Source organism: Anarhichas minor, unplaced genomic scaffold (assembly GCF_050575085.1).
Source record: "Anarhichas minor isolate MPS153535 unplaced genomic scaffold, ASM5057508v1 ptg000007l, whole genome shotgun sequence".
NCBI lineage: Eukaryota > Metazoa > Chordata > Actinopteri > Perciformes > Anarhichadidae > Anarhichas > Anarhichas minor.
The window spans coordinates 18,189,781-18,212,296 of NW_027466453.1; the positions used below are offsets into that span (position 1 = coordinate 18,189,781).

The 22,516-nt window shown below is 39.4% G+C and overlaps 4 protein-coding genes across 9 annotated transcripts; 2 read left to right on the forward strand and 2 right to left on the reverse strand.

Annotated features, from left to right (window-relative positions):
- Window positions 1-421: 421 nt before the first annotated feature.
- LOC142945062 (hemoglobin subunit beta-2-like) lies at window positions 422-1,298 on the reverse strand. The gene is made up of 3 exons (XM_076086378.1): window positions 1,141-1,298; window positions 740-962; window positions 422-635 (listed from the first exon to the last, which is right to left on the reverse strand). Exons 1-3 carry the CDS (start codon window positions 1,230-1,232, stop codon window positions 507-509), a joined length of 444 nt encoding a protein of 147 aa, XP_075942493.1. The 5' UTR covers window positions 1,233-1,298; the 3' UTR covers window positions 422-506.
- A 980-nt stretch (window positions 1,299-2,278) lies between these two features.
- On the forward strand, window positions 2,279-3,203 carry LOC142945066 (hemoglobin subunit alpha-1). The gene is made up of 3 exons (XM_076086382.1): window positions 2,279-2,437; window positions 2,553-2,760; window positions 2,980-3,203. The coding sequence occupies exons 1-3, from the start codon at window positions 2,343-2,345 to the stop codon at window positions 3,106-3,108; spliced, it is 432 nt and encodes a 143-aa protein (XP_075942497.1). The 5' UTR covers window positions 2,279-2,342; the 3' UTR covers window positions 3,109-3,203.
- Window positions 3,204-5,594: 2,391 nt separating this feature from the next.
- Window positions 5,595-18,419, forward strand: nprl3 (NPR3-like, GATOR1 complex subunit). Of its 6 annotated transcripts, XM_076086370.1 has the most exons (14): window positions 5,595-6,010; window positions 6,797-6,866; window positions 8,927-8,965; window positions 9,715-9,847; window positions 12,884-12,958; window positions 13,865-14,018; window positions 14,139-14,220; window positions 14,335-14,472; window positions 15,298-15,454; window positions 15,825-15,931; window positions 16,164-16,293; window positions 16,916-17,105; window positions 17,201-17,393; window positions 18,030-18,419. In XM_076086370.1, exons 1-14 carry the CDS (start codon window positions 5,818-5,820, stop codon window positions 18,193-18,195), a joined length of 1,827 nt encoding a protein of 608 aa, XP_075942485.1. In that variant the 5' UTR covers window positions 5,595-5,817; the 3' UTR covers window positions 18,196-18,419. The 6 variants fall into 6 exon arrangements, with proteins under 6 accessions (XP_075942485.1, XP_075942487.1, XP_075942486.1 ...); XM_076086372.1 differs by lacking the exon at window positions 12,884-12,958; XM_076086371.1 differs by lacking the exon at window positions 8,927-8,965.
- Window positions 18,420-18,727: 308 nt separating this feature from the next.
- On the reverse strand, window positions 18,728-20,800 carry mpg (N-methylpurine DNA glycosylase). The gene is made up of 3 exons (XM_076086377.1): window positions 20,399-20,800; window positions 19,720-19,924; window positions 18,728-19,487 (listed from the first exon to the last, which is right to left on the reverse strand). Exons 1-3 carry the CDS (start codon window positions 20,618-20,620, stop codon window positions 19,042-19,044), a joined length of 873 nt encoding a protein of 290 aa, XP_075942492.1. The 5' UTR covers window positions 20,621-20,800; the 3' UTR covers window positions 18,728-19,041.
- Window positions 20,801-22,516: the final 1,716 nt, after the last annotated feature.

Genomic DNA, 22,516 nt, shown 5'->3' on the forward strand with positions numbered 1-22,516 from the left:
ACAAACAGAGAGAGAGAGAGAGAGAGAATAATATTAGTAATATGTCATATGTTTAGCTCTTATTTGTGCAAATATACCTTTATAACATATAATTGCCCCACGCTTGTTTTTTCTGCTTTACTACAATATTTTCTAAGTATCCTCTTTTGTACCCCACTATATTTCAAATAGAAATATTTGAACAGTCTAATAATAATAATACATATAATACACCATATTATTATTATAAAGTGCATTATAATAATACTAAAAATACATTGTGTTATTATAATACATCATAATGTAAAACCTTTAAAATGGTCATCCTACATGGCTACTTTTAAGTTTCCACCACAGAACATATTTAACGATATATTGTGGAAAAAGCTTTCATTATATACATTTTACAGTAACAGTAAGGGAAAAGACGTAGAACTTGTGCTTATTGTTTTATTTTTTTTTTATTTTTTGAGACAAGTCAAACAACAGAGCTTTTCGTGATCAGCATGTGAAGGTGTTGCAGCTCTCTAATGGTACTGTCTTCCCAGGGCGGACACCACCACGGCCATGAACTTCTGGAAAGCTGCCTGAACTTCACCAGTGAAGGCTTTACCAAACTGAGCAGCGACCACAACGGTCAGGCAGTCGGAAATGAGCTGCAACACAACAAGCATCAGAAACATCAACGACATGAAAGGTTGGTCAGTTTTTAAATAATTGTTGAACATGAATAGTTAGCTCATTAGTTCCACAACTTTACCTTGAAATTGTCGGGGTCCACGTGCAGTTTCTCTGAGTGCAGCACGCTCAGCTCGGCGTAGATTTCCTTCATGTTGTCCATGTTCTTCACACCCCGGTCCAGACCGTGGAGGATAATCGTTCCGTGTTTTGCAACATTTGGATTTCCCATGATTGCAGCGGCGTTGTAGAGGTTTCCAAAGCTACCGAAATACCTCTGAGTCCAGGGGTAGACGATCAGACACCTGAGGAAACAACATCAACGTTACAGAGTTAGACGAGGAGATCAAATGTCATAAGAACATGAACATTTGTGATTATCTGAATCACATTGTGCTCAATGACAGAATGAAATCCTGATCCTATAATATATTCGAGGATTTTGTCTCAAGCACACCTTGTTAATGCAGAGTTTAGTCTCACCTGGAAAGAGCTGCAGGACCCACGACCTCATAGTCCATCTTGGAGAAGATGTCCTGGATGGTGGCGCGCTCGAAGTCTGTCCATTCAACCATTCTGCCGGCTGTAGATTTGTTCTGTGTGGGTCAGTAGCCTATATGAGGCCCTTTTTTTAAAGAACCCTTTAACTCCTCCCTCAAATATGCGATTGTAATCCTGTCCAATCATTGGATCGAATGGGGAAGTGGGTTGGCCGAGTATTACGGTTTTAAGAAATTGATAAAGAAAGGGCTAATCTGCAATGCTTAGATTGTTTCAAAGCAGCAGAAATAGATATTGATGGGTGTGTTACATTAAGCAACATTAGGATAGCAGTGTTAACACCTACCATTTTTGTAAGAGTATGGGTGGGGGACAGGGTATGTTTAGGGGGTGATAGCAGGTCAACAGATGCCTTAAATCATCTGAAAGGGAACCTGAAGATTAATTTGAGATGCATCTCATCGCTGTATGTCAACTTGTCCAAGTCATAAATCATTATTACAAACCAATTTATTTATTAATACATTGTGAAACGGTTTACAACATTATATTGGATATATCTCCATTCCCATTCTCAAATAAGTCTCATACGTTTCATCTACTTAGGGTTTGATACCATTTGTTACGCAGATTGTGGTGCACAAACGAAAAACCGGACAGTTTGTGTTTTTGTAGACGAAACCAATATTTATTTCGTGACTATGTCATGAACTGCCGTAAAGCGGTGTTGGGTCAAAACGGGTCATTTAAGGTCAAGTGCCAAAAAATTGTCTCACTATGTGAAATGATTATTACTATGGGCACTAACATCATCACACATAAATACACTTGTGCTTATTGAAACCACAAGAGTCTCAGCTTTCCAGTCATAACCAATTCATGCAATTTAATGAATAAAGACCCCAGTATATGCAGAACTTTAATACACCATTTCAGAATAGGCGGAGATAATGTATGCAATGCAAAAAACTGCATGTGATCAGCATAAAGTGGCCATGTTTTTCAGCATGTTTCAAACTAGTCTTCATGAGAGGTTTATCTCATGCAAGCTGCAACACATCACTTGGAAGCTGTCCAAATCAGCCTATCTTGGAGGTGGCCCGGGTGTGCCCATGCGCTGTTTCATGTATAAAATACCCAAAGTTTAGGCTGATCGGCATTCGACCAAACAAGCGTCAAGGAAGATGAGTCTCACCGCTAAGGACAAGGACACAGTCAGAGCCTTCTGGGCTAAAGCGTCTGGCAAGGCTGCGGAAATCGGCAGTGATGCTCTGTCCAGGTAAATACAACCTCAAACTGCACGAGCATGCTCCTAAAATACCTGTTTTGTTTAAAAAAAATTATATTCAGCCTTTTGCTACCTGCTTATTCACTCACTCTCATGTGTTACTCAGGATGCTAGTGGTGTACCCGCAGACCAAGACCTACTTCTCCCACTGGAAGGACTTGAGCCCCGGATCTGAGCCTGTGAAGAAACACGGAAAGAGCGTGATGGGTGGAGTTGCAGATGCTGTGATGAAAATTGAAGACCTGAATGCGGGTCTCCTGAACCTCAGTGAGCTGCATGCCTTCACTCTGCGAGTGGACCCTGCCAACTTCAAGGTAGATGTCATAGATGATGATTCACACGTCAGTGTAGAGGATAGAGCGGAGGAGGAAGAGGAGAAAGGGGAAGATGGTAGTTTGTGGTTCTTTGGCTTTCGTGTCGAGTTCTAATTATATAGACCGCATCTTGTGGTTCTTGGAGCCTTTTGATATTTTATACACTCAGCAGGTTTAATGCGTGATCATGTTTTAAATTCCATTATGCTCTTTTCACAGATTCTCTCTCACAACATCCTGGTGGTCATGGCCATCATGTTCCCCAAAGACTTCACCCCTGAGGTCCACGTGGCCATGGACAAGTTCCTGGCTGCTCTGTCTCGTGCCCTCGCTGAGAAATACAGATAAACTGTAAACAGGAGCCGCTGACGGACAGTAGCATGGTCTTAGATAGGAAACTCTCTGTCAGTCAGAATATGAATAAAAGATCAAATGCAATGAAACTGTTTGTGTGGTGAAGTGACTTTCTCTCGAGCAGGTGGCCTACAGATTAAAAGGGGTTCAAGTCAGGTCAACAGCACGCAAAGCGTCAGTTCAGTGGAAGTGATATTGGAATAAAATGATTATGACCTAAAATGCTATAGAAAAAACATAGCAGAAGGGTTTTCACACATCTAAAGTGGTAAGTTATGTTGTACTTTTTACGCCACTAAATTTCTTTTATACCTTTAGTTACTTTGCAGTTAAGATGAACAATACAAAATATCACCAACAAATACAATAACTTGTATAATTTTAGACTAAAATAAGTTATTGAACGTATCTCCGGATTTGCCTGCTTCTACATTTAAGTGACGTATTAATGCAATTTTAGAACGAGGTTACTTTTGTACACTGTGTTATAGACCTTTTGTATAACTGAGTACTTCTTCCACCACTGGCCCTCAATTTGATCCTTATCACTTATTTGATCACGTTGTAAATGATGTTCACATCTGGACACAAAACAAAACAAGAACATCATATATAAGCATGGAGATAGTCAAGACCGGAAGAACTGAAATAACACAGAGTATGTATAACGACAGAAATAGGTGTATTTATTGGGGGGACCGCAGAAGTCCCTCGGACAGCTCCCTCACCACACCACACCATCAGCGTCGCGGTTTGCTGTCCTCGGCATATTTATGGCTCTTTATGAACCTATCATCATACTAAATGAAACAGTTAAAAACATGTCCTTTATATTTTATGTATTCATCAAAATATTGCTGATATCCCCACAACGTAATTTGCAAGTAACGGTTTAATGAGTAGCTTAAGTTCTAAACGAATCCCTGCACTGATAGCGTTGAATAAGCATTGAGCCTAGGAAGGGTGCAGGTATGTAATTGGCTGAACGATGAGATTTCGTAACACAGCTGTCATTAAGTGTTAATATTAAATAAAAAAATGTTAGAAACAATTCCTAAAGAAAACAAAAATATATATATTCTAATGTGTTGAGTTACTATTATTAATACTACTACTACTACTACTACTACTACTACTACTACTAAATACTACTAATAAAGAGCATGTAGACAGTGTCAAAGTATAATACAATAAAATAAATCTTACTTGGGGGCCACTGTCTCACAAAAAGACCTCTCCACAGACTTGTCTTTTCCTGACACTCATGTCTGCCATTTCTTAAAGTTATCTGACGTGAAAGAAAAAGTATTCTCGGATAGAATTTTTTTATTTGCCCTACACTCCAGTATCAAATGCAAACCTCTGCCCTGCATGGGCAAACAAGTCCTGAGGGTCTGGAGTGGCAGTTCACATTCTAATAATGTGCAGCATGTTTCTTGAAGATGTTGCCAAATGCACCAAATAAAACTCAAATTAAATATATCTCTCTGTGTGTCATCAGTTAAAAAAATAGTTATTATTCATCTTCTTCTCCTTATGGGTCTCTTTGCCTTGACTAATTTACAATCTATACAAATTAAGACAAAACACAACACACACAGGCAACAAAAAACTGTTATAATGAGACACACTGATCCCTGATAATCTGGTCGTTTGTACAATCACAGTCCATACAATTGAGATTTGTATTAAAAAAAGAATCCAGGATGTGGAAAATATTAAACATTTAATTTCGAAAATAGTGACTCCTGCGTTCTGGATTCATTATTTCTGGAATAAATTACTATAAAACTAGTTTTCCAAAAGAATACATCTCTAAAACATACAGTTTCAGTGCCAGAAAGCATGCACGCTCAAACCGGGCCGAATGCTTGGCCTGTAGTATTGCTGCTTGCAGATCATTCAAAAAATGTCACACTCGACAAGGGTCGAGTGTGACTTGGGTTCTGCTGCGACTTGGGTCGCAGCAGAACAGCCGCCAAGCATGAAGAAGATCGGATGAATGGTTGTCGAGATATGCGAAGGACAGACAGACAGACAGACATTCTTATCTTTGCCGACACAGCATAGAGTCTCCTAAAATTAGCCAAAAGCGCCATCTAGCGGATATGATGCAACAGGGAAAATATTTATCAACCTTAATCATGAAGGGTCTTTTTTATGCCCAAACTGCCAAATACACGGATGCCAAACAATAACAATCTGGGATATATTGTCAGATATAATCATATCTTTAAATCATAATACTGCATGTTTTGACACTAGATATTTTGCTTTAGACCTATTTGTAGCCTGCATGGCGCTTTTTGGGACCGTGTTTCCTAGTAGGAAACACTTGCTTTTTACTATTGTAGTAATGTTGTATATGATCTTCCATCATTAAACACAAAGTTATTACGACCACAAGATGGACGGAGGAAAGCACTGGCCATTGTTGAATGAGGGGGGAATCCTAAAACAGTCTCTGTTTTAGCCGAACACTTTTCAAGGTGACACAAAACAATCGCAGCAGTGCGAAGTGGATGTGCGGTAGGACTTCAGTCAGGTCTCAAGTTATTTCTAATTCGACTGTAAACGATCGGTGTTTGTGTCTGGCATACATTAATACGCCTGCTACAAGCTAACGGTCACTGTTCGTAGGTTAGCTGACGAACGACTTTATTGTGTCGCAGCTAACGTGAAGTTAGCTAGAATGCTAACACGATGTTCAACCCATTAGCCGGGTTAGCAGATGAGCGAACATCCATGTACACTCAGTCCCAGAACAGCGTGTACAAAACCGGCGATAAAACCAGCCCTATTAGCGTCATACTGGTTAGCTCTGGCAGCCGAGGGAACAAACTGCTCTTTCGATACCCTTTCCAAAGAGTGGCTGAATGCCCGTCATCTCTTACAGGTAGGCGTAGTTTAGCTGTTCGCTAAGTAAGGACTAGCCAGAGAATCACAGTTCAACCCCTAAACGCTAAATGTAGTTACTCATTATTCGGGGAATAATCTCAGTGTCTTCAATATCTCACTTTCACATAATTACTCATTTACAGAGACAGGGCAACAGTTTCAATCACTCCCCAGTATAATACAACAGCCCAGCAATATCTGTTTCCTCTATAAAGCTGGCAATAATCAGGTTGTGACTGTAATCTGAAGGGCGACAGTTTTAGGTTAAAAGCAAACACGACGTTTCTTTCAGTCTGTGTTGACAAGGTCCACTGTTCCCCTTCCTGAAAAGACAGGCTTCCTGTTGTTTTGCATATGTTGTTGTGGTTGTTTGTGCTGACTGTTAGCTGTGATTTGGCTCGTTGCTTCAAATGTTGTGTCCTTTTTCGTGTGCTTGTTATTTTGTCCACATCCTATAAACGAGTTATCAATTAGCTGAATACAAACTACCAGCATATCTGCCTTAATACATCCTACATATAAGTTAGTTTTTCTTTGGCAACATAGAGAAACTTGGATGCCATAAAGAAAAAGGTTAAGAATTGCATGCCAAGAGCAACAACCATCACAAATAGACTCTTACCAACAGAGAGAAACTACGGCTTCATACAGTTAAAGAAACAGTTGACATAACACCTAACAAAGGTCTTTTGTGGCTCAAAAGGGAGCAACATTTTGTGTTTATTTGTCTAATTAGCATCAATAAGTATGTGAACTAACTAATACTGTTATTTCTGTCCACAAGCAAAACAACGAAGTCCATATGCTCTGAACACAGCCGGGGATAGTCTTGAAGATCAGGATGGTGATTCAAGGTATTTTTTGGCTCTTTATTTAATATATAATCTAAATTAATTTGAGGGAAATTGACTGTTGGTGGACACAGTCCATTCTCAGATCCACATGAGCCACCTACTCTCATAAGGTTTGTCTTGCCTTTTGCATTGGATCTGATTTTATTTTTTTGAAACCTCATCTATTTTTCAAGATGAATAAGGAGCTGGACCATGTTTAATTTAACTCATGTGGTTGAGCTTTATTTAACAATGTTAATATTTTTTTTAAAAAGGCTGTACGGGTTGTACTTCAAAACCTAAAGCTGTAACCTCACCATGTGTCTAAATGTCACTTTAAATGTCAATTAAAGTTGTAATTAAGTTAAACAGGCATGTTGAGACGAGAAGCTCTCAATCATAGAACATAGTAAGATCACAAACAGGAAGTGGTCATAGATACAAAAATAAGATGGTGACAGTGCTGCATAATTTCATGGTTTTACAAAAGCTGTGACATAAAAATAAAATAGGATGACTTATCTATCCACTGAGTACAAGAAGAAAGAGGGAAACTGGTGTACACGGGTGCAGTAGATGTGACACGAATGAAGTTGAGTAATGTTGAGTTCAGTCCACCATCACTACACCATGTGTGAAGTCTTTAAAGTACATTAAACCAAAATGTATTTGTTGTTTAAATGGTATAAACTGTGCTGGTGGTGAGCCACATGAGAATGAGTATAACAAACATTTCACATTTAAAATCTCTAACAAAGCCACAAATAGGCCGAAAAAATATATCTTGCAATGTGTTGAACTCTAGCTCTGTGAGTTACAGATACAAAGAAATACAAATGCAGATGAAGTGAGTTTTTCCTCTGGGCTCTTCATAATGAACGGCAGTGCTGGACAATATATCAATATTATAATCAATATCGTGTTATGAGACTAGATATTGTCTTGGATAATATCGTAATATGGCATAAGTGTTGTCATTTTCTGGTTTAAAGGCCACATTACAATAAAATGTAAAATTACTTCTACTTTTATTATTTGTCTTTACCTACTTAGTCGTTATATCCACATTACTGATGATTATCAAGAATCTCATTGTGTAAATATCTTCTGAAACCACCTGGAATATTGACACAACATCGATACCAGAGTATTTAGTCAAAAATATTGTGATATTTATTTACTAACTCGGGCAGAAGTTTGATGAAATATGATCAGAAATATGAAATATGATCAGAATTTAAACTCCTCCCTGTTTGGAGACGATATCAAAGATGTTGATATCTGTTTCTGGAAAACAATATGAAAATATCAGACGAAGAACCTTTGAGTCCCAGTATTTAGTTTTCATCCTGCTTCCACTTTATGGATGGTAATGCTGGTCAATCATTGGTTGGCTGAAATGACTTTGGTCACAGGGCTGTAGGGAGCAGATCATTTAAAGTATTGTTATCAATTCAGCTCACTCGGCATAATGAGACAAAACTGGCACTAGGAACATTTTTTTTGCTCACTTTTTTTTTGCTTCTGTCTCCACTACAAACAGACTTCACTACAGTTTTACAGCTTCTTGAAAAGGACCTTATAGAGAGGTTACACTGAAATATAGAACTGAGAAGGGCACAACAGATAATATATAAAGGATTTTAAAATTAATTCTATCTGAAACCTCGAGCCAGGGTTAAGTATACTATATACATGTCGAGGCCTCGGACTAACAGCTTTATACAGACCAGTAGAAAGTGGTTTGCAGTATTTAAGTGGCTGGTTTCTACTGCATAAATTAGTTTCACAGTATTTTTTTTAGTAATGTTAACATTTTTAGTTGCCTTTATGATGCTGGCTTTTAAGATCCCATATCTATATTAGCTGATATTTTTCAACATAAATAAACGTTAAAGCTCAGTCAGGGTAAACTGGTAATTAGCTTGAATCAACCTGCAGACCAGCATTCTCACATCACAGTATCACATGTTTGTTGGGGTTGTGTTGATGTCCATTTTATGCATTCAGGCCAACTGTGTGTTGCATTTTCCCTTTTGTTTGCTTTTTTCTTCTTTTTTATGGCCCAATTCCCATTTCAGAGAACAATCTCCACTAACTGACGAACAGTTGGTAGCAGGGTAAGACCAAATCATTCTAAACCACCTTTCCTTCGCTTAGATCACCCCTGTCTTTTTTTTAATCCCCTTCTTTCCTATTTTATGTCCTTTATGGATTCCCAACCCCAATCTCAGTCAAATCCTTTATCATTAGCAGATCCAGTGAATCGGTGCTTTGGTCAATTCGGGACTGCAGTTTTGCTTTCGTCTGTACTGTATGCCTTTTTGAAAAAAAAAAAAAATCGAACAGTTAAACTATAATTAATAATTAATTCACATTGATTATATTACCTCAAGCATGTAGACTCAGCATTACAAAACAAAATATAAATCAAATGCAAACCACAATAAAGCAGATGCATCATATTCTTTTCAAATTGTGCTGTGAGGTAAGTCTATAGTGTGTTTAATTTGTTTCTGAAAGTTAACGCTTTGATTTGTATCCCTTTGATTGCAGCATGAGTTACTTAAGTCAAACCAGCATGTGTCTTTCACATTCTTCATTCATACAGCGACTTCACTGTTTCTGCAAGGAGGCCTCTTCCTCTTTCCTCCTCTCCAGTAGCCACACAAGCTTTTTTATTTATGCTGTCATTGTTGAATTACATTACAGGCAGATGCATCTGATTAACGCAACCCCTCTTATAGACAGGAATGTGAAAAATGTAAACAAACAGCTAATTTAAACGTTCTCGCAGCTGTTGCTGTGCTGTAACCTCCCATCACACCCTGCTCATGTTTCTTATTGAGGATGTTTCTCCTTCTTTAAGGTTCTCTGACATCATCCTCGCCACCATTCTGGCCACCAAATCTGATATGTGTGGGAAAAAGTTTGAACTGAAGATAGACAATGTTCGATTTGTGGGTCATCCGACTCTCCTTCAGCATCCTCCCATCATTCAGGTAAGGAACAAAATGGGTCCCACTGAAAACATGTAAAGTTACAAAGTTCAAGTATAAAACAAGATGTTGTGCAATTTTCGTCCGGCGAGTTACCGTCAAATAAATCACATCATATGGAAGATAAAGTGGTTGTGAATACACAGTTTAGGAGCACAACAAAACATGTGCTATGTTGTCTGTAGAATCACTACTTTTAAGAGTTTCCATTAGTAGCTACGGCTATTTGTATTGTAGCTGTTATTATGAACTATTCGACACCAGTGATTTATGATGTCAATTTAAAAGTGCCATCTGGAGTTCTATGAATATTGTAATGTTGATGTTTCCTGCCATCTGGCTTCGATGAGTCCTTAAGACCATTTCCCTGTTTCACCATGACCCTCTAAACCAGGGGTACCCAACTGACGGACCGCGGTCCGGATCCGGACCCAGGACCTAAAATCGATAGTTCGGAATCATACATATTAGGCAGCGAGTTGTTACTTTAACCGGCGCATCTTATTCAGCCGTTACGGCACTTGTTCAGCGGTGCAGGAAACACACCGTCCAATGCGTTGTAAATCACATCACGTGATACAGCTTAGCCAATCAAATATGAGTATTCTGACAAGTTTCCTGACTCGAGCGAGGTTTACACACACCGTGACACACGGGGGAGAGACGAGGAAATAGAAACACAGAGCAGGAAAATTGAGCTAATCAGAGAAGTTATCTCACATGACGTTCTCCAAAAAGAGAAACGTGTTCAGAGCGAATAGAATTTATAAGCATGAATGAACAGACTCTTATATGTTGATTCTTCCCACAGACAGTTAAAACCAGTATCATATGTTCAGAAACTGTAACTATTGATAAAAGTGGTAAATGAAGCGCACTACGAGACAAAGCACAACTCTTTTGAACAAACGTACCCATTCACATCTGAAATGAAGACACAGAAAATAAACCTCAGAGCCCAATATGATCAGAATCCTAACACATGAGTTCACTGTCCAACAAGGATGTCAACAGAGAGAATAGAGCTGAAACAAGTGGTTTAATAACCACAGATAAAGTCCATGCTCACTGATTTATCTTTTTAGATGACAAAAATATAATATCGTGGCTTTTTTATTGACATCACTTCACACCTGAATGAACTGAATTTAAAGCTGCAGGACAATTCAGTGAAATTAATTTTTCTAAAATGAATTACTTTATTTTAAGATGCACATTTTTGAAAAGCTTTCTGTTATGTCAGTTATTCTTTAATGCAGCTCTTATTTTACTTGAAATGAGAAGAACATTTATTTATGTATTTATATGTATTATTTATAATCCATCCAGTTAAATTTGAAAACTGAGAATAATAATTTGTTAAAATATAATTGATGTGTACTTTCTTTATTTGATTTGACAGTTGTTGACTACACAGATACATTGTTACTACTACTAGGCTTCTTGAATATATATATATATATATTAGTGCTGGGCAAGTTAACGCGTTAATTTCACGTTAACACATTCATTAATTAACGCCGACAATTATTTTATCGCGCGTTAACTCATTTTTTAAATTTATTATAATGTTGTTGTTTTTTTTTTGTTGTTTTTTTTATATTGAAAGACAAGAGACAATACATATACATAACAACAAGAGGATGACAAGAACAGTGGGATAAAAGCCAGCAAACATCCTATAGTCAGTAATTTTAGTGCACCTATATGCTGAAATTTACGGTAAACGCATTTAAACGGCACAGATCGGGAGCGAGCGAAGGACTTTGAAAGTTAGCGGAAAGATTAATGTGAGACAACATCCGGTTTCTTCAGACGAACATCCGGTTTTCAGAATAAGATGCCAACAAAGTATGAATTATATTCACATTAAGTATAAAACATGCTACCTGCATCTCGTGAACCAAATGTTATTGCCCTTTTGTTCATATAGCAGTACTTTTAAAATAAAAGTGCGCAATACACTACTTTTGAATTCATTATTGAACTTTGCCATAACAATGCGATTAATCGCAAAAAATCCATGAGATTAATCGCGATTAAATATTTTAATCGTTGCCCAGCACTAATATATATATATATATATATATATATATATATATATATATGGCACTGAATAGCTCGAGTTAGATATTATTGTAATGTTTCGGACCTTTGCCCGAGGACATTTTCTCAATCTGGACCTTTTAGAATTTTAATTGAATACCCCTGCTCTAAACCTATGTGAGCTTTGAACTTAGTGAAGTTCGTCTAAAGCTCAGCAGTACTGACAGTTTGTCTGTGTGATGATTCACTGCCCACGGTGCCAAGATGAAGGTATTTAAAAGGGATATAGATAAGGCTGGGCAATATATCGATATTATATTGATACCGTGATATGAGACTAGATATCGGCTTAGATAACATGATGGCATAAGTGTTGTCTTTTCCTGGTTTTTAAAGCTGTGATACAGTCAATTTATGCCATTTTCTGAACTTACCAGACTGTTCCAGCTGTTCTATTCTATCTCAGTTATTTTATCCACATTACTGGTGATTATTTATCAAAAATGTTGTGAAAGCACCAATGGTCAACCCCACTATATCGTTGCAATATCAATATTATGGTATTTGGTCAAAAATGGTGATACTGGATTTCCTCCATATCGCCCAGCCCTAGATATAGCGATGACAAAAACATGTAAAAAGCAATGCAATCCAATAACATGTTGTGTTATAAGGTTAATCTGTGTAAATAACAGCAACTAATTCAACACTTTGTTTGTGACCTATAAAATACCAGAGAGCCCAATTAATACGTCTCTGTCACAGTCTCAACAAAAACTGAATTCCAGGTTCAGTTATTTATTTATTATGTTATTTATTATTTATGTTGAACATTGTGCTGGTGCAGCTTCTATTGTGTTATATTTGTGAATTCAACTGCTTTTAAATTAAGTATTGATAGATCATATATAAATCAGCATGCTGTACATTTTAAAAGTTTTTGTGAACATATTTTATGCATCTTATGAAAAAAACGTTTTTCTATCTGGGCAGGTTTCTAAAACGGATCCTTCACCGAAGAGAGAAATGCCTACGATGATCTTGTTTAGTATGGTGTTTGCACTAAGGGTATGAAATGACTTTATCTGAAGAATTCAGATTTTATATTGTATTCCATTTAGCCTTTTGGCTGTTGTGTATACATGTTAATATTACAAATCATTTATGGCACAATTTAGTCAGCTGGCTGTGGGTGGGACACTTCTATTCTGTGTTTTTGTTAATCTGTGTTTGCTGTGAATGGGAGGGGTGTGTGAGAGTGATAATATTCCAGTAAACGCTCACTATCTGTGAGAGCATGGGAACTCAGAGGGAGTAGGGGCCAATGTACAATGCTTAATCAGGCTGCCCAACAAGGCACAGCCTGGGCCTGCCCATGTCGAGTCACAGTACCCAGTCAGTCCCAGGACAGCTGAGGTGAGGTGAGAAGTGCTCAGTCATGTTTTGTAGACTATATCTGCACAGACAGCAACTGTTATATTTGTACCCTGGAAATTTCCCCCCAAAAAACATTGGGTTGTTTTAACAGGTTTAATTGCACAAAATTGAACCATTCAAATTTGTATGCCAATAAATTAGGTTATATTATTCTACATGTTAATTTATACACATTAGCTTTGTTTTTTGTTTTTAAATCTACTCTGCAGGAAAATGATGGCAGCTGATCCACTTAACAATACCAAGAGAAGCTGTTCGTTTTATATAATTGTGTCCATCTCCGTTTACATAACCGAGAGAACACAATATTAGAAATAACTCAGTTTGATGCAATACAACACCACTAAACCACAGAGATGAGGTAAAACTTCTCGAGATCTTTACATCTCACAAGAGAGCTACATGTTAGATGGTTAACAGGCTGCTAATGTTTGACATGAATGTTAACTCCAAATTGTCGTATACATACTACGAACATGTTTCTGTCAAAATGACAGTGTTTATAAAGTGTCTCCCTCTCATCTTTGGCCTCTACAGGCGAATGCTGACCCGTCCGTCATCAGCTGCATGCACAACTTGTCACGCCGCATCGCCATAGCCCTGCAGCACGAAGAGCGGCGCTGCCAGTACCTGACCAGAGAGGCCAAACTGATGCTGGCCGTCCAGGATGAGATTACCACCATGACTGAGAGTGAGATACACAATTGTCACACCTCACAAGTGACGTATATAATACATAATGACATATTTATTATAGCACAATGTAACTAATCAGTATACTAATGTTGTGTTGTGTTTTTCCTGATTCAAGCCGATGGAAGCCCCCAGTCCCCATTTAGACAAATTCTTCCCAAATGTAAACTAGCCAGGGACCTGAAGGAGGCTTATGACAGGTGTGTGATTAAATGTAATACATTGCTGTTTTTGTTTTGTTCTTTCTCCCTCTTTCTTACCATGCAGGATGCACATTGTTCACACAGCTGATTTTAACATTCATGTTTTTGCAGCCTTTGTACAACTGGCGTGGTGCGACTACATATTAACAACTGGCTCGAGGTGAGCTTCTGTTTACCACACAAGATCCACAGGATTGGTGGCACCTATATCCCCCCTGAGGCATTAGAGCGCAGCCTCAAGGCTATAAGGTTTGTTCTTACTTTTTATGTACAGAATAAAAAGCATCTACAGTGTTCTATGTGGGTTGAAAATAACACTTGACTGCACCTCACTCAGCAGTTGTGGAAGGTGAAACTGAATATGGCATATCATGACAAACCACAGATACTCCACTCAATGTCCCCCTTTTCAAAGCGTTATGTAGGACGTTTTATTGCAGATTGAGCCTTTTCTTATGCACTATTTAATAGGATATTTAGCACACATATATTTAGTCAGTCAGCATGTATAGGCCTATACACGACTACCAAGTAGCACAGGATTGTTACAATCCTCTTTAATCTGTGTTGTTGGATGCACTGTTGAAGGTCAAGAAGTCTCAGACCCTCGAAAACAGAGATTGTAGCCCCCCATCAGTTTGTTATGGCAAAGGAGTGTTGTGTCTTTAACAGCTGATGAAGGGCTGTGTAAAGTAGGAGCTTCAGTACTGACTTACTATTCAAACCGTCTGAAGAAACCATGAAAGGTTTTGTGTGGACCATACTGCCACCTGTTGTTACTTCAGCATACATACATCAGAGGTGTGACCAACTTCTACCGCTCTCTTTCTTTCTGTCTTTTGAAGCTGCAAAGCTGAAATTAGTGCAAACTGCATTCAAGCCATTGAATTGTTACAGCACTGCAGAACGATGATTTTATTTTAAATGAATCAGAGTGGTCAGTTGTTCTGTACATGTACAGACTGTTCTGTTGTACAGACCGGCACTAAAGCTGATCCCCTCTGGACCGTCTTGACCTCTGAAGAGGAGGTCTGTTGATTCAGAGGATGCATGATCTGTGTTTTGATCCTTCAGACCCTATCATGCCCTGCTGCTGCTGGAAAGTGAGAAGGCACTGCTGAGCCAGCTTCCTCTGGACTGCTCGCCTGCAATGGTGCGCCTCATCAAAACCTGCTCAGCGGTAAAAAACCTGCAGCAGCTCGCACAGGATGCTGACCTGGCCTTACTTCAGGTGGACAACATCACCACTGCACTTTACAACCACAGATGTCATTCTCTGATCTCGAAAGGCATTTATCTTCAGATTTGAAGCATGTTTTCGTAATTAGGAACATTTATTTATAACTGCACACAATCATTAAGCTAATTCACAAATAAAGAGGTTGTGATTGTATGGTGTTTTGTAATATTTTCAAAAAGGTGTTGATGGTGTCTTACTGCCATCTAGTGGACAATATATGTACTTTCAAAAAGACAATGTTAGGGCCCCAGTACAAGGAGCTCTTTCTTCTACAGTTGGTTTTCAATTGCAAATAATTTTGTTGTTTGGATAGTTTTATTTCACATCATTTGTATCATTCGTAAATAATTTTCCCCCTCAGATCTTTCAAATTGCTGCTCACTTGGTTTATTGGGGCAAAGCGATCATCATCTACCCGCTGTGTGAGAACAACGTCTACATGCTGTCTCCTCATGCCAACATCTGCCTGTGAGTGTTCATGATGTGATGGACTGATTACTGTAGAGCTGATGGACCATAATGTTGCTGTGAAATCTTTATTGTCATTAAATTCAGACTTGTTAAATACCTCAGATTTTGTTATGAAATAACTGGATTGAGCCATTGGCAGTACTTGTAATAGCCTTCTCTTTACAACCTTGTAGAAAATTGATTTTAAAAAGCTGTTGTTGAATGATGTCTCCCATCTCTCCCTGGATAGATACTCACCATTGGCTGAACAGTTTGCCCAGCAGTTTCCTGGACACAATCTGCCCTCCATGCTAGCCAAGTTCTCACTGCCTGTCTCACTGGCCGAGTTCAGAAGCCCCCTAGAAGCTCCTGCACATGAGGTAGGACAGTTGGACAAGTACAAATACACAGCAAATAACCTCACCCCTCCACACTGGATCAAACACACTACACGTGGAAGCCAGCAAGTCCTAAACTTTTTACGCAACAACTATATATATGACATAAAATAAACGATAATATATTGTGAATGACCGTGAAAAGTGAGACAATCCTCCTGGTTTTTTCACCTTTGTTGGTGAAATAATCTGATTAATATTCATTGTTGTTTTTCCCAGAATAAAAAAAGTCTTCCTCTAAACCTGAACAAAGGGAATTTACTGGAAAATGTACATGGCTATTCCTGTAAATTTAGATCCTGGATTGTAAAAGCAGAACCATGTGGTGTCCTCCTCCGACCCATCCTGTTTTGGCATAGCTGCTTGAGCTCCGGCGATGAATTATAAATGACAAAGGGACATCAGCTCCAGCGTCTGCAGCTTCCATTTTTCATGAGAACAAGATCAGAGGGCTCTTTCTTTTGGCTCTATTTTGAGCTTGTTTGTTACCTGTGGCTCATTTAAAACATTTGACCTGGCTAGGGTCATGATGTGTTGTCATGGTTATTGGGGGTTTATCATGTTATTCAGCTGTGATGCAGTTTGCTGCTATGCTCCTGACCAGGCCCAGCTGATCCAGATGGTGGTGTGGATGCTCCAGCGCCGCCTGCTGATCCAGTTGCACACATACGTCTGCCTGCTGGTACTACCCAGCGAGGATGAGCCCGGGTTGAGGGATGAAGACCCTCCGCTGGCTGCCCGAGTAGGAGGCCGCAGTCTCAGCACCCCTAGCGCTCTCAGCTTTGGCTCCCCAAGTATGTCCTCACTTGGCTCTCTCCTCTGCCCATCTCTTAGAGGTATAACATGGCAATAAATAATCTATGATCATCTGTCTGCTTCCTGTGTATAGCCAGCAGTGATGACATGACCCTCACTAGTCCCAGTATGGACAACTCCAGTGCAGAGCTACTGCCTGGTGGGGACTCTCCGCTTAACAAGAGGATGACAGAGACACTGCTTGCCAGCCTGTCGGAGCACGAGAGGCAGGTTATTCTTAACATCCCTGCTGCACAAAATCCAGAGGATCTGCGGATGTTTGCCAGGTAATTAAGCCACAAGTCTAGTGCATATTCTGTGTCCTTATTAGTATGTTAAATGTTTCTCAGCTCTCCATTTCGCTCTATATTTAGACGGTCAGGTTAAAGGCCCCTCTACACTATGCGATTTTGGGCTGTCTGACAAAAACTGATTGCCACAAATATTTTATTAGACCCATCTCGCACAGTGTGACTCGCAATGAACTGACACGGTCGCTGTTGTCGTACAGTCTAAAGGCGCCTTAACAGATGGGATATGTCTAAGTGAGGATCCAGTGATTCATGATGTTATAAATCACTGTTAATGCTTTGTCTCTTAGGAAATGAGAAGATATTTGTGCATTGGTTTGAAAAATAAAGTTATTTTATTTGCATTCACAGAACATTAAGACATTTTATTGAAAAAATAATTTGTCTGGAAAGTTGAGCTTATTTGCCAGTTGTTAGTTGTGCACATGTTTAAAATAGGAAATGAAGCTTCACAATCCAGTATTTAGAGTTTTGTGAAACCTACTGCATCGTAAGAACAAATGTTATCAGAGCAGCGAAAGTTCTGTCTCATGGTCGATTTACACAGATAATGATTCAATGAAAGTCTAGCTCGCAACCCATTTTTCTGCCTGTTCTGTTGACTGCTTCCAGGCTGCTGCACTATTTCCGGGGACATCACCACCTGGAAGAGATTATGTACAATGAGAACATGAGACGCTCGCAGCTCAAGACGCTGTTTGACAAGTTCCGCAGTGTCCTTGTGGTGACAAACCATGAGGATCCCATTATTTCAATCTTTCAGTCACCCATGGAGTAGTGGCACAGAGACGGTATCAGCTCTCACCAACTGGAAAAGATGTCTGCTTGAGAGCAGCTAATAGCCTGCTGTGCTCTCAGCTAAGTGCTATTGCTCAACAGTGTTCTTTTAATACGAACTGACACAATGATTGCAAAAATGAGTGCCGATTTACAAAATGTAGAAAGTGTTGCTTCCCTTATGAGCCAAATGTTTGTTTACAATATTAAATTATTTTGTACATACCTGAAATGCCTCAAGCGTTTACTCTGAATATTGGAACTATTGGTATTGGGGGGGGGGGGGGGGGGGGTGTAACTTCATATCCCAGATGTGTTAGATCATCTGCACTTACAACAGATGGGCACACTTTGTAATGATCATCCCAGATCTTCATCTACCTCTCCACAGGAATCCCAGAGGTGGGGAACATCAAGAAGCTATTTCGCTTTGAGAGAAGCAGAGCTTTCCAAACATCTGTGAAATCACTGAGTATGACTTTCTTAAAGAACGGACGAAAGACCTAAACAAAAAGGACTTGAGTGAGAAAAGGTACGTTACAGAATAAAACATTTTTATTGACCGATAAATTGAGTCTTACTCTAGCTGACTTAAACTCTAATCTGTTAGTTTTGAGTATAACTTTGCATCAGTACCATAAATACACTGTTAAAAATCAGTTGCAGTTTACAAAATTAATGAGAAACATCTTGCATAATTTATGCACATTAGAATTTAGATATTCAACCAGTCAAGAATGTTATTCTACCATCCTGACTTTCTTCTTTTTTTCTTGAGTTTTTATCCTGCCTAAATGGAGAAGTCCACAGAGGGAACAGATGGCAGAGTAGTTCCAGGATATTCCTGTTACGCCCTCTTGACTTTGTGCTGTCCTGTGTCAGACTGCACATCTGAGGGACCTAAATTGTTCATTACATTTCCAGACTGTCTTTCTGCCTCTTTATTCACTACGCTAACACAGTGGTGCCCACGAAGATAAAACCGCCAGGGCTTCTTGGCCCATTCCCCGTGAGATTCAATTCCAATGCGTGGTGCTGATACTATATCGTGGGGTTCTGCTGGATTTGTGTCGGGCTCCCTCTCCAGCCACACGTCTGGGTCTGAGGCGAGGTCTCGACGATCAAAACAGCGGGGTATATTTAGAGCTTGGCACAGCTTGGAAGGCCCGTTGCAGAGCTCTTTGTCCTTGAGTTGTCGGGCTCCCTCTTTGCGTCTGGCTGTCCTCAGCTGCCTCATGACGGGCTGACCCTGCAGGGGCTCCAGGGAGCGCAGCAGCACGGCAGCACCCTCCCCTGGGGATACAGCACACAATATGCATCAGTCAGCAAGGCTCCACTCTGTCTCCTTCCTTTTGCCCTTTATCCACTGATGATAAAAAACACTGCTGTATTGATATAGTGTCGTATTAATAATAGAACACTTGGAAGGGGGCAGATTGAACCAAAAAGGGCGTTTGTATAATGTATCTGTTTGCATGCTTCAGTAGACATAATGTCTATCACCTTTGGTTGACAATGCTTTTACCTTCACTAGACACGTTCATACAGAGGTAGATGCCATAGATCGGATACACATAGATTGTGCCAGGCTTCATGAACATGGCTGTGGTCCTCTCAGTGCGTTTGCCTCCTGCTGAGTGTGAAGCTTTGTCCTCCCCTCCAAGGTAGGCTTCAGTTTCCACTATTCTCCCTCGCAGCTCAGTACCATCTGCACACCTGCGGACCAACACCTGCAGGGACAAGGAACAAGACAGATTATGTTATATTATGATCAGTCAATTAATCGATCAATCCACAGAAGATTATTGGCCTGGTTCAAGCTTTTCAAAAGTTATTATTTTATGGTTGTTTTTTTAAGCCTTCTGTGAAGTAAATTGGATATCTTTGAATGTGGACTGTTGACCAAACAATCAATCGATTGAGGATGAAAATAATCTTTAGTTGCAGTCCTACATTACCGGTGAACGGTCTGGATGCATTTTGTAGTTTGTACAGTTGTAGTTTATAAAGTTGTCTTATCAACTATGATACAATGTTACAGTGTATAACAATGGAGGAATGAACAGCTGCTGAAGGAAATACAAAGTAACCAGAGGTGGCAAGACTTTCATTGTTCTGGACAAAGATATGTCTACAGAGCATCAAATGGCTTTCAGACATCATCATTACAAAATGAATTAATTTAGGTGAGATGGCAGCATTACCTTGCCGAGGAATGCTTTAGCCAAACGGATACAGGGTTGTTTGAAAAAATCCTCTTCAACTCTGTGCTGCAGGTCATTGTTGATGAAATAATGGCTCAGCTCCGTCTCAGCACTTTCAGGATTTTCACACTTGTTATTCAGTTTGGCAGGTGAAACCTTTGCTGGTTGAGGTGTTGCTGCTCCTGTCAATGCTGGCATCTTTCTTTTTCTCCCTGCCATCATAACGTTACAGCGAAACACTTTTTGAAAATTGAAATAAACATTATTTGACACCCTCACTGTTTTACAATGTCAACATCTATTTTACATGTTCTTTAAACCATTTACTTTCTCATTTATGTGTGTTTTATAGTAGATTAACGGCACAGTGCTAGCGCTAACATACAGGAAGTAACGATTGTTTTGTATCTCTTAAAGGGGCCGCGCACTATTTCTGGCAATCACTATTGATTATGTCGCGTTTTAGTTTTCCTGTTAATAAGAGTGTCTATCCAGGTTGTGAGGAGGAAGGTCCATCTTTGTGTCTTTTCCACATAATCCTCAACCGTGACTGTGCAGCCCAAAGTTTTGTGAGCGCTTCAAATGACAGCCAAATGGGTAGGGATAGGTAAACAACACCCCCGTTAACCCTGGTCTTTTCCTGCTGCTGTCTATTCTTCTCAGCCTCATTTGAAAACACTAGGCTCTAATATAAGAGGTTATAAATAGAGCTGGTGTGCTCCTGCCTGCCAGTGCCCAGGAAGTGGATGGCGCCAGATTGGCCCCAGGCACTGTGGTTCCATGTGGCTTTCTGGACTTCAGTGTGTGACATGGTGCCATGCCACAGACTACAACTTTATCAGGAAAGAACAAGTTTGCTGTCCTGTTGTGAAACACTGTGCTGACCTGAAAGCTCATGCATGCATGCATTGACTGATGTGAGTGGATGGATAGGCAGATAGATAGTTGGGAAAATGCAGAGTGGGGGGATGAGTATATTAGTGATGTTATGTATAAAATAGATCTGTCATTGAAATTGTTGAGATGTATTGCTAACAGATGAAAAACATTGGTTAAGGTTAAAAAAAGGGCACATTTTTGTATGTGTTCAACATACTTCTTAATTTTGCTTTGTGTCCATTTGCATGTTTAGCCCCAAGTTACTAAACTAAATGTAGCCGTCATCACAGAATTACATTTCCAGTGTGCAAAATCTTCCTCCTGTTGAGCTTTTTGTAGCTGCAGCCCAGGCTGGTTCTGCGCAGCTTCTTTAAGTTCATTATTCTGCAATCATTCCTATATGTTTTATATGTCTAGAGATGACCTTCTCCATCTCTTCCGCTTGCACAGACCTGCTCTGCTGAGATGGCTTTGCTCCCCACATTGCTGGCAACAAACTTGATCTCAGTTTCTGCTGCACCTTTGCACACAGAGTAGATTCACAATGCCTTTCTTCATAGCCTGGGCATTTTCTTACTTCTGATGTTCATCAGCATTGTTTTCCTGCCTGCTGCACTCAGCATAGCAGCGTTCTTCTGCAGATCCTCCTGAGCTCTCTGCAGCTGCAGCATGAGCTCTGACACATCCCTGTCTTCAGTCTGGAAAACCTTTGTGCTTTGACTGGGAGTCTTCTCCTGTCCTGCAGCTGGGTTGGTGCTTTGGGGACTGTAACTACTTGTTCACCTCGTCTACAATAATCCTATCTGGAAAAAGCCTGATACCTGACTTGATTTGTCAAATTCTATGATTACAAAGAGGCACAAACTATCGAAAGGCTTGTGTGCATTAGTGCCAGTGAGCTGTTGTTAAAGAGATTTTTAATCAAATTGTTGTTATTACATTAACTGTGCATTGGATATTTTAAATAGGTTACAGCTCTCCAAACCTCGAAAGAGTTCCAGAGAGAGAGAGAACAGTTGAGTGGATGATAAATATGATATGTATGACTGTATGTGTAGTCAACTGTAGAGGAAGAATTTTCTTTTTCTCACTTCCACTTTAATACTCCAAATATTACACATTCTTTGTATACTGTTTTGCTCATAAAATATTACATTTATAATAAGGAATTTTCTTCAGTCTTTTATTCATTAACTTGAAAGAAGAAAACACAGATAGCAACATTACAAAGAAAAACCC